Consider the following 14,953-nt stretch of genomic DNA (forward strand, 5'->3'; position numbering starts at 1 on the left):
TATATTTTTTTAAAACAGGTAGAGGAGGATTTAGCAGATACAAATATACTTATAAATACTGTACTGTGTAATGAGAATCTTAGAATCATACACTATATATACACAGAAGTATTTAGACACCCCTTCAAATGAGTGGATTCTGCTATTTCAGTCTCACCCACTGCTGACAGGTGTATAAAATCGAGCACACAGTCATGCAATCTCCATAGACACACATTGGCGGTAGAATGGCCTTACTGAAGAGCTCAGTGACTGTCAACATGGCACCGTCATAGGATGTTACCGTTCCAACAAGTCAGTTCGTCAAAGAGCTGCACCAGTCAACTGGAAGAGTGGTAGGCCACACAAGCTCAAAGAACGGGAATGCTGAGTGCTGAAACACGTAAAAATCATCTCTCCTTGCTTACAACACTCACTACCAAGTTCCAAACTGCCTCTGGAAGCCATGTCAGCACAAGAACTGGTCGTCGGGAGCTTTGTGAAATGGGTTTCCATGGCCGAGCAGCCTCACACAAGCCTAAGATCGCCATGCACAATGCCAAGTGTCAGCTGGAGTGGTGAAATGCTTGTCGCCATTGGACAGTGGAAACACATTCTTTGGAGTTATGAATCATGCTTCACCATCTGGCAGTCCGACAGACGAATCTGGGTTTGGCAGATGCCAGGAGAATGGTACCTTCCCCAATGCATAGTGCAAACTGTAAAGTTTGGTGGAGGAGAAATAATCGTCTTGGGTTGTTTTTCATGATTCAAGCTAGGCCCCTTAGTTCCAGTAACGCTACAGCATACAATGACATTCTAGACGATTCTGTACTCCCAAATTTGTGAACAACAGAATGGGGAAGGCCCTTTCCTGTTCCAGCATGACAATGGCTCCTTGCACAAAGCATGGTCCATACATAAATGGTTTGTCGAGCTCGGTGTAGAAGAACTTGACTGGCCTGCACAGAGCCCTGACCTCAACCACATTGAACACCTTTATGATGAATTAGAACGCCGACTGCGAACCATGCCTAATCGCCCGCACTAATGCTGAATGGAACCAAGTCCCCGCAGCAATGTTCCAACATCTAGTGGAAAGCCTACCCAGAAGATTGGAGGCTGTTATTGCAGCAAAGGCCAACGTCATACTAATTCTTATGATTTTGGAATGAGATGTCCGACGAGCAGGTGTCCAACATACTTTTGGTAATGTAGTGTATTTCTCCAAAATAATATCTACGGCATAGCCTTGTTCAAAGGGAGTACGTCATATATTGCAAAACACATATCAGCTTTTTCTCTGTACTAAAAGTGCTCCATGTTGAAAACTTGACTGCTGACATGTATCATTTTGGGGGCGGGGGGGGTTGTATGCACGGTTTATCTGACAACTTCACAAAAATTAATGCCCGCGCATCGATGTGGCCCAAAGTCATGCGTTGTTATGCTTCTGAACAGTCAGATAGCAACAATGACAAGAATCTGCCTTGTGGGGAATCATTGGTGTTTTGACTAATGTCATGTCTATGCGAATATGGCTTAAATTCACTAGCTAGCCAACAAACAACTGTAACAATCTATTTGAGAGACAACAAGTGTTCATTGTGCAAATGTATTTATGTTTTCAATAAACATTTGGAGACAAAAAATATATAGTTTACATGTTGTCAACGGTCTAAGCTAACCCTGTCTGTTTCGTCCCACCAACCCATCTATGAACCGTGGACTAGTGTTGTGTTCCTTTAGTGAGATTTAACAGCATTATTACAAGCAGTCTGCGGTAACACATTTCTATCCAGTGTTTTCACTTCAGTTGAAACTTTGAGTCCAATGCCTGGTCAGTAACTACAGACAAACACACAATAAACAAGATGCTTTTCCCACATGGCAACACATAATTGGCTTCTCTTGGAAAAGAGTCACACTTCTTTTTATGTTATTAAAACTGAGGCCCAATTTTCCATGGGGGTTTAAGATTTCTGCTGTTTCTATTGGGGTCAAAAATATCAACAATTCCAGAGGGATTGTAATTACGTCAGCTCTTGTTAATTATGCTAGCTCGTACGTAGTTACGCTAGCTCATATGTAGTTACGCTAGCTCATACGTAGTTACGCTAGCTCATACGTAGTTACGCTAGCTCATACGTAGTTACGCTAGCTCATACGTAGTTACGCTAGCTCATGATCGTCATTATTTGTCACTATCTTTTCTATAAACTTCCTGAAAACATGGTCTATAACTCAGATATTGACCTTCATTGTTTAAGTTTGATGTGAAGCTTCTACAGTGCAATACGGTGTCCATATTAGGACAGCCTCAATCTGAGGCCTAATATGGCCACCTTATAGGCAAACTGTTCATATGGGGGTAATTCTGACCAAAGGTAGCGTAAATGGAACGTAATTCCCTTTTAATGCACTTCTCGCTATGCGTATTTTGACCTTGAACTTAAAGTGGAACTGGCAGCATTTTAGCAACATTATTAAATATGATTACAATCTGTTCACATACACCCCCAGGAAGAACATGGGTTGGTGGGACGAAACAGACAGGGTTAGCTTAGACTGTTGACAACATGTAAACTATATATTTTTTGTCTCCAAATGTTTATTGCCAATCAGAGCTACAAAAATGCAGCCCTTTGCCACACAGGCCTGCCATCTTTGACTTTAAACGACTGTGTGTTTACAGGCACTATTTAAATATATATATATTAAACTTTTATTTAACTGTCAGGACCCAATGTTAGCCAAATCATTTCAGTCTCCTGCCAAATCATTTCAGGGAACAGGGGTTGTCATGTCCTCTTTACGAATGTCTTGGTGTGTTTGGACTATGATAGTTTTTTGGTGATGTGGACACCAAGGAACTTGAAGCTCTCGACCTGCTCCACCACAGACCGGTCGATGAAAATGGGGGCGTGCTCGGCTCTCTTTTTCCTGTAGTCCACGATCATCTCCTTTGTCTTGATCAAGTTTAGGGAGAGGTCGTTGTCCTGGCACCATACTGCCAGGTCTCTGAGCTCCTCCCTACAGGCTGTCTCTGAGCTCCTCCCTACAGGCTGTCTCTGAGCTCCTCCCCACAGGCTGTCTCTGAGCTCCTCCCTACAGGCTGTCTCTGAGCTCCTCCCTACAGGCTGTCTCTGAGCTCCTCCCTACAGGCTGTCTCTGAGCTCCTCCCTACAGGCTGTCTCTGAGCTCCTCCCTACAGGCTGTCTCTGAGCTCCTCCCTACAGGCTGTCTCTGAGCTCCTCCCTACAGGCTGTCTCTGAGCTCCTCCCTACAGGCTGTCTCTGAGCTCCTCCCCACAGGCTGTCTCTGAGCTCCTCCCTACAGGCTGTCTCTGAGCTCCTCCCTACAGGCTGTCTCTGAGCTCCTCCCTACAGGCTGTCTCTGAGCTCCTCCCTACAGGCTGTCTCTGAGCTCCTCCCTACAGGCTGTCTCTGAGCTCCTCCCTACAGGCTGTCTCTGAGCTCCTCCCCACAGGCTGTCTCTGAGCTCCTCCCCACAGGCTGTCTCTGAGCTCCTCCCTACAGGCTGTCTCTGAGCTCCTCCCTACAGGCTGTCTCTGAGCTCCTCCCTACAGGCTGTCTCTGAGCTCCTCCCTACAGGCTGTCTCTGAGCTCCTCCCTACAGGCTGTCTCTGAGCTCCTCCCTACAGGCTGTCTCTGAGCTCCTCCCTACAGGCTGTCTCTGAGCTCCTCCCTAAAGGCTGTCTCGTCGTTGTCAGTGATCAGTGCTACCACCATTGTGTTATGACTTTAGTGTTAGTTTACTTTCAATTTGTAGCCTACATTTTGCATCATTCCATTCTGTTGACCTTTCTTTCCTCTGTCATGTCCGTGTAGTTGTTCCTGAGGATCGCTAGCATTACTGGATCATAGTAGGCTAACGTTGTGTGGTAAACATGCAGTCTATTTGAATGATTATGGAACTCAGACCACATGTAGAAGTTTAAACCTGGAGCCTGCCACATGTTATACAGTTCCATGATGAATGAGGATTAGGGGAGATTTCTAGCACTTTTTCCACCTTCCAATATTTCATGGATTGAAATTCATCAATATATTTAGTGTGCAAAGGCTCTCCTGTTTTTTTATGATTCATACATAGTTTCCTAACCCCAAAAAATGTGCCTAAATAAACTACAAGATCAGAGTATTTACCAGTTGCTGCTGAAACGGAGACAAATATGCATATATTTAGATAACTTTCTTTCATGGATCCCTATATTCTGAACACTATCTCTCAATGTATTCTCCTGAGACTGTCGACACAATTCGAATTAAAAGGTGCACCGTATTTAAACGAAGAGCTTAATAAGATACCTTTACTGAAAACCCTATTGAATGACAAATCCACAAGAAAATCTGTTAGCCAGCAAGTCGGAGGGTTTTCAGCTGTTGAAGTACATTATTCTGTGTGCTCAAGGTAGCCACCCCTGTAGAGCACATTACCTGCCTGCCAGTACATCATTTGGGACGGATCCTTCCGGAACAGGATTCGGAAACTCTCAGTTTTGGACCGTTTCATTCCGGACACCCATTTGCCAGGATCCAGCATGAAAAATAATGTTCACTGTTCGCTTTTATTATAATTTTTTACATTGCAATCAGAGAACTTTGACTCCTCTTTAATTCTCCTGCACCCTAAAGAAAACCTAATGTGAAAACATGCCTGATATCCTAATAATTGATTCACGTGGGGCCCGCCCGGGTATATGGTTTGTGCAACATTGTAGCCTATATAGACCAACGTGTGGCCATTGCTGTGGTGAGAGAAAGAAGCGTGCCTGTATCTCTCACAGAACTACTGCAAAATTTGATTCACTTTCTGAGATCTCTCTCCCTCTCTCTGCGCTGATAGAGATGAGCCTTCAACTCTCACACTTCATCATTTATTTCCTTATAGAATCATAGCCGTGGGAAGTGTCCAGGAGGTGCCACACCCCTGATAAATGTATATACATTTGCCACAGTTATAGAATTACTGCTGTCTGTTCAGAAATAAATTAAATCATTCTGAATACTACACCTGGAGTGAGCCTATATTTAGTCATAGAGGATCAATAGCTTCTTTTTAAAAATAGCCTAGCTGTGGATTGTGCGTAGCCCAATCACAAGGAATGCTTACAGTTGGGCAAGCGTGACAAATCTGTCAGTGAATAGCATGCAGCTAAAACAGGCCTTTCGCAATATTTCAAACACAATCGCGGGAAAACACAGATTGAAAAGCAAATGGCTCCTGCTGAAAAGAGAAGAATCGAATCTGTCTGTAGGCTACCAAGTTATAGACCTATTCAGCAAACATCATTGTTTTACAAAGAAAAACAAGAGAGATAAGCTTTTGGCAAGAGCGCATTAGCCATGGCTGGTGAGTGAGCTGTGCATCATTGGGTGAGTCAGTGAAACTGGAAAGCTTTTTTAGAACTATAATTTCCTCTTCATATTGTACAATGTGTGTGTCTCCGTACAACAAGGTTTAGGCAATTGATGGATTCAAGACAAGGTCGTTTTTATTGATCTCAGATTCTCAGTTTGTCAGTATCAAGAAGCCTGTCATTTCAATCATTTGTGAGGTATTAAAAATATTCTACTAGTCTCCAATAATCTAAAACGATGTAGTATTGCATGAAATTAGTAAGCAAAACAAACAAACAAAATAATCCTTTGCAACTTCTGCAAGTGCCTCTACTCTGCTGCTCTATACCAGTATGCAAACCTCTACTCTGCTGCTCTATACCAGTATGCAAACCTCTACTCTGCTGCTCTATACCAGAATGCAAACCTCTACTCTGCTGCTCTATACCAGTATGCAAACCTCTACTCTGCTGCTCTATACCAGTATGCAAACCTCTACTCTGCTGCTCTATACCAGTATGCAAACCTCTACTCTGCTGCTCTATACCAGTATGCAAACCTCTACTCTGCTGCTCTATACCAGTATGCAAACCTCTACTCTGCTGCTCTATACCAGTATGCAAACCTCTACTCTGCTGCTCTATACCAGTATGCAAACCTCTACTCTGCTGCTCTATACCAGTATGCAAACCTCTACTCTGCTGCTCTATACCAGTATGCAAACCTCTACTCTGCTGCTCTATACCAGTATGCAAACCTCTACTCTGCTGCTCTATACCAGTATGCAAACCTCTACTCTGCTGCTCTATACCAGTATGCAAACCTCTACTCTGCTGCTCTATACCAGTATGCAAACCTCTACTCTGCTGCTCTATACCAGTATGCAAACCTCTACTCTGCTGCTCTATACCAGTATGCAAACCTCTACTCTGCTGCTCTATACCAGTATGCAAAAGTGTTGGTAGACGCATGTAATGCTTTATTATAAAGGTGATTTTTGTTTTATGCGTTTCGGTACCTCAGAGCCCCCCTGGGTCAACCCCGTCTCAACATCACTTTTTGTTCCGGCACCTCCCAATTTACAAATGAAGCGCTGGCGCCTGCATAAGGTAAGTCTGAATACCAACTACTGAGAAGTACAGAGGAAAGGCATACATTTCCTAAGTCTGAATCAGGCCCATAGTGCATCTTGTGGTCAAAAATGTATAATAATGTGCATTGTTTTCTCTCCCTATTAACATTCTACAGATCTGAATACCACCATCAATAGACACATTTAAAGGATAAAACATTTTAGGTTCACATGTTTGATGAAGATGCTCGCAGGCATACTTTGTTTTGTAAGTACACATATCTGTCTGTCCTTATCCTACCTCATTTGCCCACACTGTACATAAACTTTATTTTTTCTATTGTGTTATTGACTGAATGTTTGTTTACTCCATGTGTAACTCTGTGCTGTTGTTTGTGTCGCACTGCTTTGCTTTATCTTGGCCAGGTCGCAGTTGTAAATGAGAGCTTGTTCTCAACCAGCCTACCTGGTTAAATAAAGGGGAAATAAAAAGTGTATTGCTGATGTTGCGTGTGTATGAGAGCAGGAGGAAGGAGGTGAGAATATAACAGAGCCAGTGAAGAAGAGGAGGAGCAGGAGGAAGAGCAGTGGGGGGGGGGTGTTTACTCACTCTGCATACAGAGTCCGTCAGTACAGTTCTGGGACTGTAGGACCATACCCTCGCAGTCCTTGCCTCCATTTTTGGGTGCAGGGGCATTGCATTCTCTCCTGCGCCAGTGAGTGCACTCTGTACCACAAGTAGACCACTTACTCCACTCTGTCCACAATCCGTCAACTGTAGGGGAGAGTGAGAGATACAGGGTTCACTGGGATACAATATCAACACAGTTGATCTGGCTCTGAAGGTAAAATACAGAACAATACAATACAGAACACTACAATACAGAACAATGCAATATAGTACAGTAAAGAGTTAAATGGAGTAGTATAGTATAAAAACAGAATATATTATAACATACTATAGAACACAACAAAGTAGACTAGAACAGAACACAACAGAATAGAACAGAGTAGACTAGAACACAACACAACAGAGTAGACTAGAACAGAACACAACAGAATATAACAGAGTAGACTTGAACAGAACACAACAGAATAGAACAGAGTAGACTAGAACAGAACACAACAGAATAGAACAGAGTAGACTAGAACAGAACACAACAGAATAGAACAGAGTAGACTAGAACAGAACACAACAGAATATAACAGAGTAGACTTGAACAGAACACAACAGAATAGAACAGAGTAGACTAGAACAGAACACAACAGAATAGAACAGAGTAGACTAGAACAGAACACAACAGAATAGAACAGAGTAGACTAGAACAGAACACAACAGAATATAACAGAGTAGACTTGAACAGAACACAACAGAATAGAACAGAGTAGACTAGAACAGAACACAACAGAATAGAACAGAGTAGACTAGAACAGAACACAACAGAATAGAACAGAGTAGACTAGAACAGAACACAACAGAATAGAACAGAGTAGACTAGAACAGAACACAACAGAATATAACAGAGTAGACTTGAACAGAACACAACAGAATAGAACAGAGTAGACTAGAACAGAACACAACAGAATAGAACAGAGTAGACTAGAACACAACAGAATATAACAGAGTAGACTTGAACAGAACACAACAGAATAGAGCAGAGTAGACTAGAACAGAACACAACAGAATAGAGCAGAGTAGACTAGAACAGAACACAACAGAATAGAGCAGAGTAGACTAGAACAGAACACAACAGAATAGAACAGAGTAGACTAGAACAGAACACAACAGAATAGAACAGAGTAGACTAGAACAGAACACAACAGAATAGAACAGAGTAGACTAGAACAGAACACAACAGAATATAACAGAGTAGACTTGAACAGAACACAACAGAATAGAACAGAGTAGACTAGAACAGAACACAACAGAATAGAACAGAGTAGACTAGAACAGAACACAACAGAATAGAACAGAGTAGACTAGAACACAACAGAATATAACAGAGTAGACTTGAACAGAACACAACAGAATAGAGCAGAGTAGACTAGAACAGAACACAACAGAATAGAGCAGAGTAGACTAGAACAGAACACAACAGAATAGAGCAGAGTAGACTAGAACACAACAGAACAGAATAGACTAGGACAAAACACAACAGTATGCATGTCCATACCAGTGCAGAGGGAGGTGCAGGCCAGCTTCTGGGTTGCCTGTCCATCACAGGGGGCTCCTCCGTTGAGCGGGGCGGGATTGGTACAGCTGCGGGTACGCTTTTGGTAACCGCGGCCACAGCGACTGTTACACACTGACCACTCTGTCCATGTCGACCAGCCGCCGTTCACTATGGTAACAGAGAAGGGAGAGAATAAACGTCTACGCACAAAAACGTTTGAATCTCCTCTTATATTTGAATCTCGGTCCGATTTGTAAAAAAATTGTTGAAGTGTGATCAGAGGGATATGTCAGTACAGGCAGGGCTAAAAGTACATTTCTGTTCTTCCCGGCACGGGACCTCCTACAGTGGGGTCCAAAATGATTCACACCCTTGATAAATATGTAATAATGACTGTATAAAATAAATAAATAAAATACTGAGCTACATTGTATCCTCAAAAATATAGGGAAAGTATTATTTTATATTGCTCAGAGAAAGAGATTTTGTTGAACAAGTAATATTTTAGTCAAAGGTAAGGGTCAAAATTATTGACACCCCTAAAGATACTTGGAAATAAAGTAGCCAAAAGTGTAGTATTTGTTCCCATATTCCTAACAAACTGCAAATGCATCCAACAAATGTGTAGAGTAACAAGCTTAATGTAGGTAGTCCTTACATCATAATGTAGAAATATGGGAGCAAATACTAAACTTTTGACAACTTTATTTCTAAGAATCTTTAGAGGTGTCAATAATACCTTGAGTTTAAAAAACGTATATATATTACAAAATATCTGTCTCTGAGCAATTGTATTTGTATAAAATAATATAAATGTCCATTTTTTAAGTGTACAATACAGCTCAGTTTTTGAATGATTTATTTTACATACATTATTGCTAATCTTTATGAACGTTGTCAATAATTTCAAACCTCACTGTAAGTGTGCATGCACCATTTTTTATGGTCTTGTGGCTCTGGAGGAGGCAAGCCCTCCTGCAGCGCCCTTCCAACACCTTTCCTGCACTTTTGGGAGGTTAATGGAGCCCAGTTGAGGGTAAAAAGCCAATCAAGTGTGTGATTGGCTGGACAATCAGCCCAACAGTTGATTAGGCTGCTGCTGCTTCTCTCATTTGATGGAGAGGATTGGAGACAGCAGCAGACAGGTTGGGGCAGAAGGACACTCAGTTTAAGATAACGGTTGTTATTAAAAGTTAAACCTAAAGTTTCTTATTTGTAAGCAGTTCTGTTGGTCAATTATGAAATACAACTTAAGTTTGACCTACCTCACTGCCTGAGACCAACGGTTTCTCCCCTGGCTCTGTCACAGGGTCTAATAATGAAGACGTCATATCGTATAACCTTAAATGTATTACCTTTTAATGGGGCAAGAACACCACCAACCAGGCATGGTGTTTTCATCTGATTGGCAGGGATGTTTTAAAGCAACATTCCTGCAGTTCTACACATTTTGCAATGGCTTGAGCCATGTACTTGTGCTACCCGAGTGAATCAAAATATAACACAATCCGTTGGGACCCAATGCCATGAATGTTTAGATTCTCCCTGACTGTCTAGTTTTATTCTGGTGGTTGCTAGTTCTCAGAATGATCTTATTTTAAAATGTATAGCTCCAATATGTTCTATGTATTGTATATCTGGTTTTAGTTTATACTGAAAATGTTTTAACATCCCGAAAAGTATTTACATTGTTTTTGAAGCGTCAGACACAACTTAGCAGCGGTGGCCCGCATCTACTAAACACGCGTAGGGAAAACACTGCCTCCATTTGATGAATGGAAAGAGTCTATTGAAACACGAAAGAGTAAGGACATTTGCCAATTCTCATTAGGTATATACTACCGTTCAAACATTTGGGGTCACGTAGAAATGTCCTTGTTTTTGAAAGAAAAGCATTATTTTTTTTGGTCCATTAAAATAACATACATTTGATCAGAAATAAAGTGTAGACATTGTTAATGTTGTAAATTACTATTGTAGCTGGAAACAGCTGATTTTTAATGGAATATCTACATAGGTGTACAGAGGCCCATTATAAGCAACCATCACTCCTGTGTTACAATGGCACGTTGTGTTAATTAATCCAAGTTTATCAATTTAAAATACTAATAATGTTAACACAGCTGAAAACTGTGGTGGTGATTAAAGAAGCATAAAACTGACCTTCTTTAGACTAGTTGAGTATCTCTGGAGCACCAGCATTTGTGGGTTCATTTACAGGCTCAAAATGGCCAGAAACAAATAACTCAATTCTGAAACGCATCAGTCTATTATTGTTCTGAGAAATGAAGGCTATTCCATGCAAGAAATTGGCAAGAAAATTAAGATCTCATACAACACTGTGTACTACTCCCTTCACAGAACAGTGAAAACGGGCTTTTAACCAGAATAGAAAGAGGAGTGGGAGGCCCCGGTGCACAACTGAGCATGAGGACAAGTACAATAGAATGTCTAGTTTGAGAAACAGACAAGTCCTCAACTGGCAGTTTCATTAAATAGTACCAGCAAAACACCAGTCTCAACGTCAACAGTGAAGAGGCGACTCCGGGATGACGCCATATAGGCAGAGTTGCAAAGAAAAAGCCACATCTCAGACTGGCCAATAAAAATAAAAGATTAAGATGGACAAAAGAACACAGAAACTGGACAGAGGAACTGTGCCTAGAAGGCAGTGAACACTGAAGAGGTGACTCCTGGATGCCTGCCTACCCTTATTGGCCAACGTGCAATCTTTGGAAAACAAACTGGACAATCTACGATTAAGACTATCCTGCCAATGGGACATTAAAAACTGTAATATTTTATGTTTCACTGAAACTTGGCTGAACGACGACACGGATAATATAGAGCTGGCTGGCTTTTCCATTTTTGCAGCAGGACAGAGCAGCTACAGCTAGTAAGATGAGAGGCGGGGGTGTGTGTCTATTTGTCAATAATGTCTGGTGAGCGATGTCTAATATTAAAGACGTCTCGAGGGGTTGCTCGCCTGAGGTATAACCTCATGAAAAGCTGTAGACCACACTATCTACCAAGAGAGTTCACATCTATATTATTCGTAGCCGTCTATTTACCACCATAAACTGATGCTGGTACTAAGACCACACTCAACCAGCTGTATAAGGTCATAAGCAAACAAGAAAATGCTCATCCAGAAGCGGCGCTCCTAGTGGCCAGGGACTTTAAAGCAGGCAGACTTAAATCCGTTTTACCTCATTTCTACCAGCATGTCACATGAAAAAGACAATTCTAGACCACCTTTACTCCACACACAAAGACATGTAGTACAAAGCTCTCCCTCGCCCTCCATTTGGCAAATCTGACCATAATTATATCCTACTGATTCCTGCTTACAAGCAAAAACTAAAGCAGGAAGTATCAGTGACTCGCTCAATACAGAAGTGGTCAGATGACACGAATGCTACGATACAGGACTTTTGCTAGCACAGACTGGAATATGTTCCGTGATTCATCCAATGGCATTGAGGAGTCACCCGTTTCATCAATAAGTGCATCGACAACGTCATCCCCACAGTGACCGTACGTACATTTCAAAACATCCGCACCAAGCTAAAGGCTAGAGATGCCGCTTTCAAGGACCGGGACACTAATCAGGACATTTATAAGAAATCCCCCTATGCCGTCAGACTAACCATCAAACAGGTAAAGCGACAATACAGGACTAAGACTGAATCCTACTACACCAGCTTTGACGCTCGTTGGATGTGGCAGGGCTTGAAACTATTCCGGACTACAAAGGGAAACCCAGCCACGAGCTGCCCAATGACACAAGACTATCAGACGAGCTAAATGCCTTTTATGCTTGCTTTGAGGCAAGCAACACTGAATCATGCATGAGAGCACCAGCTGTTCCAGATGACCGTGTGATCACGCTCTCCGTAGCCTATGTGAGAGCAAGACCTTTAAACAGGTCAACATTCACCAAGCTGCGGGGCCAGATGGATTAGCAAGAGTGGACCAACTGGCAAGTGTCTTCACTGACATTTTCAATCTCTTCCTGACCGAGTCTGTAATACCTACCTGTTTGATGGTTCAAACAGACCACCATAGTCCCAGTACCCAAGAACTCCAAGGTAACCTGCCTAAAGGCCCCGTAGCACTCACGTCGGTAGCCATGAAGTGCTTTGAAAGGCTGGTCATGGCTCACATCAACACCATTATGCCAGAAACACTAGACCCACACCTCCCTCTGTAACAGGATCCTGGACTTCCTGATGGGCCATCCGCAGGTGGTAAGGGTAGTCAACAACACATCTGCTATGCTGATCCTCAAGACTGGGGCCCATTAGTCGTGCGTGCTTAGTCCCCTCCTGTACTCCCTGTTCCCCCTTGACTGCGTGTCCAAGCACGACTCCAATACCCTCATTAAGTTTGCTGACGACACAACAGTGGTAGGCTTGAGCACCGACAATGATGAGACAGCCTATAGGGAGGAGGTCAGAGAGCTGGCAGTGTGGTGCCAGGAATACAACCTCTCTCAATGTGAGCAAGACAAAGGAACTGACCGTGGACTATAAGAAAAGGGGGACCGAACAATTAACATAGATTGGACTGAAGTGGAGCGGGTCGAGAGTTTCAATTTCCTTGTTGTCCACATCACCAACAAACTATCATGGTCCAAAACAAAAAGACAATCGTGAAGAGGGCACAACAACACCTTTTACCCCTCAGCAGACTGAAAAGATTTGGCATGGGTCCCCAGATCCTGAAAAACTTCTACAGCTTAACCATCGAGAGCATCCTGACCAGTTGCATTAGCACCTGGTATGGCAACTGCTCGGCATCTGACCTTAAGGCACTACAGAGGGTAATGCGTATGGCCCAGTACATCACTGGGGCCAAGCTCCCTGACACCCAGGACCTATATACTAGGCAGGCCCACAAAATTGTCAAAGACTGCAGTCACCCAAGTCAAAAACTGTTCTCTCTTCTACCGCATGTGGTACCGGAGTGCCAAGTCTAGGACCAAAAGGCTCCTTAAGATGCGAATTTTCGCAGCTTTTTGTTAAAAATCGCGCAACATTTCAAAGTCCTGCTACTCATGCCAGGAATATAGTATATGCATATGATAAGTATGTGTGTATAGAAAACACTCTGAAGTCTCTAAAACTGGTTATTACATAACGTGTTTAGGAGTAAAAATCCCTGGTAAAACTAATCACCAAAAACACCAAAAGAATATTCATCCGCCATTCAATGTATTGTCTAAGGCGAAGGAAAATAAATGAGGATCCCTTGTAAAGGCCTACAGCTTCCACACGATGTCGCCAGTCCCATTAAAAGTTTGCTTTATCCTTGGTTCTATGACGTTTTGGCTCTTCCTGTTTTAATCTCTCCACAGGATGTTGTGAAAATGGAAAACATGGTGGATGATTTCAAGACTTGCTGCTATCGAATACAGATCGCCCCGTGATCAATTGTATAGATTATTAACGTTTATTAATACCTAAAGTTGGTTTAGAAAAGTAGTTTGAAGTGATTTGTAAAAGTTTATAGGCAACTTTTGTCATTTTAAAAAGTGACGTTGCGTCTTGGAAAAGGGCATTTTCCTGGATCAGACCGGCTTCCAGCAAATTACATTTTGGCTATACAATGACGGATTTAATCGGGAAAAATACCCAATTGTGATGTTTATGGGACATATAGGAGTGCCAACAAAGAAGCTAGTCAAAGGTAATGAATGTTTTATTTTATTTCTGCGTTTTGGGTAGCGCCGGCTACCGCAAAATCTGTTGTTTTAGGTGACGTTGCGGTATTTAGGGGGGTGCATGCTATCAGATAATAGCTTCTCATGCTTTCGCCGAAAAGCATTTTACAAATCTGACTTGGTGGCTAGATTCACAACGAGTGTAGCTCGTTCAGTACCTTGCATGTGTGTTTTAATGAAAATTTGAGTTTTATCAAAAACTATAGGTGGCGCTCTTGAAATTTCCGCTGATTTGATCCCGACAGCGGAACCAAATCCCTAACAAGTTTCTACCCCCAAGCCATAAGACTGCTGAACAACTAAAGTAATCAAATGGCCGTCTGGACTATTTACATTGAGCCCCCCCCTTTTGTTTTTATACTGCTGCTTCTCGCTGTTTATTATCATAGTCGCTCTACAAATGATCTCGACTAACCTGTACTCCCGCACATTGACTCGGTACCCTTACCCCTGTATATAGTCTCCACATTGACTCGGTACCCTTACCCCTGTATATAGTCTCCACATTGACTCGGTACATGTATCTCCTGTATATAGTCTCCACATTGACTCGTTACAGTTACCTCCTGTATATAGTCTCCACGTTGACCGGGTAACCCCTGTATATAGTCTCCACAGTGACCAGTACCCCCTGTATATA

The 14,953-nt window shown here is 42.4% G+C and overlaps 1 protein-coding gene across 1 annotated transcript in view; it reads right to left on the bottom strand.

The window, feature by feature from the left end:
• unc5ca (unc-5 netrin receptor Ca) overlaps nucleotides 1-14,953 on the bottom strand; it is a 344,115-nt gene that overhangs the window by 89,218 nt on the left and 239,944 nt on the right. Inside the window, exons 6-7 of the mRNA XM_052461104.1 lie at nucleotides 8,589-8,756; nucleotides 7,025-7,189 (exon numbers count right to left, since the gene is read on the bottom strand). Coding sequence (XP_052317064.1) covers nucleotides 7,025-7,189; nucleotides 8,589-8,756 — 333 coding nt within the window. The remainder of the gene's footprint in view (nucleotides 1-7,024; nucleotides 7,190-8,588; nucleotides 8,757-14,953) is intronic.

The sequence above is a fragment of the Oncorhynchus keta genome, chromosome 14 (genome assembly GCF_023373465.1).
Source record: "Oncorhynchus keta strain PuntledgeMale-10-30-2019 chromosome 14, Oket_V2, whole genome shotgun sequence".
Taxonomy (NCBI): Eukaryota; Metazoa; Chordata; class Actinopteri; order Salmoniformes; family Salmonidae; genus Oncorhynchus; species Oncorhynchus keta.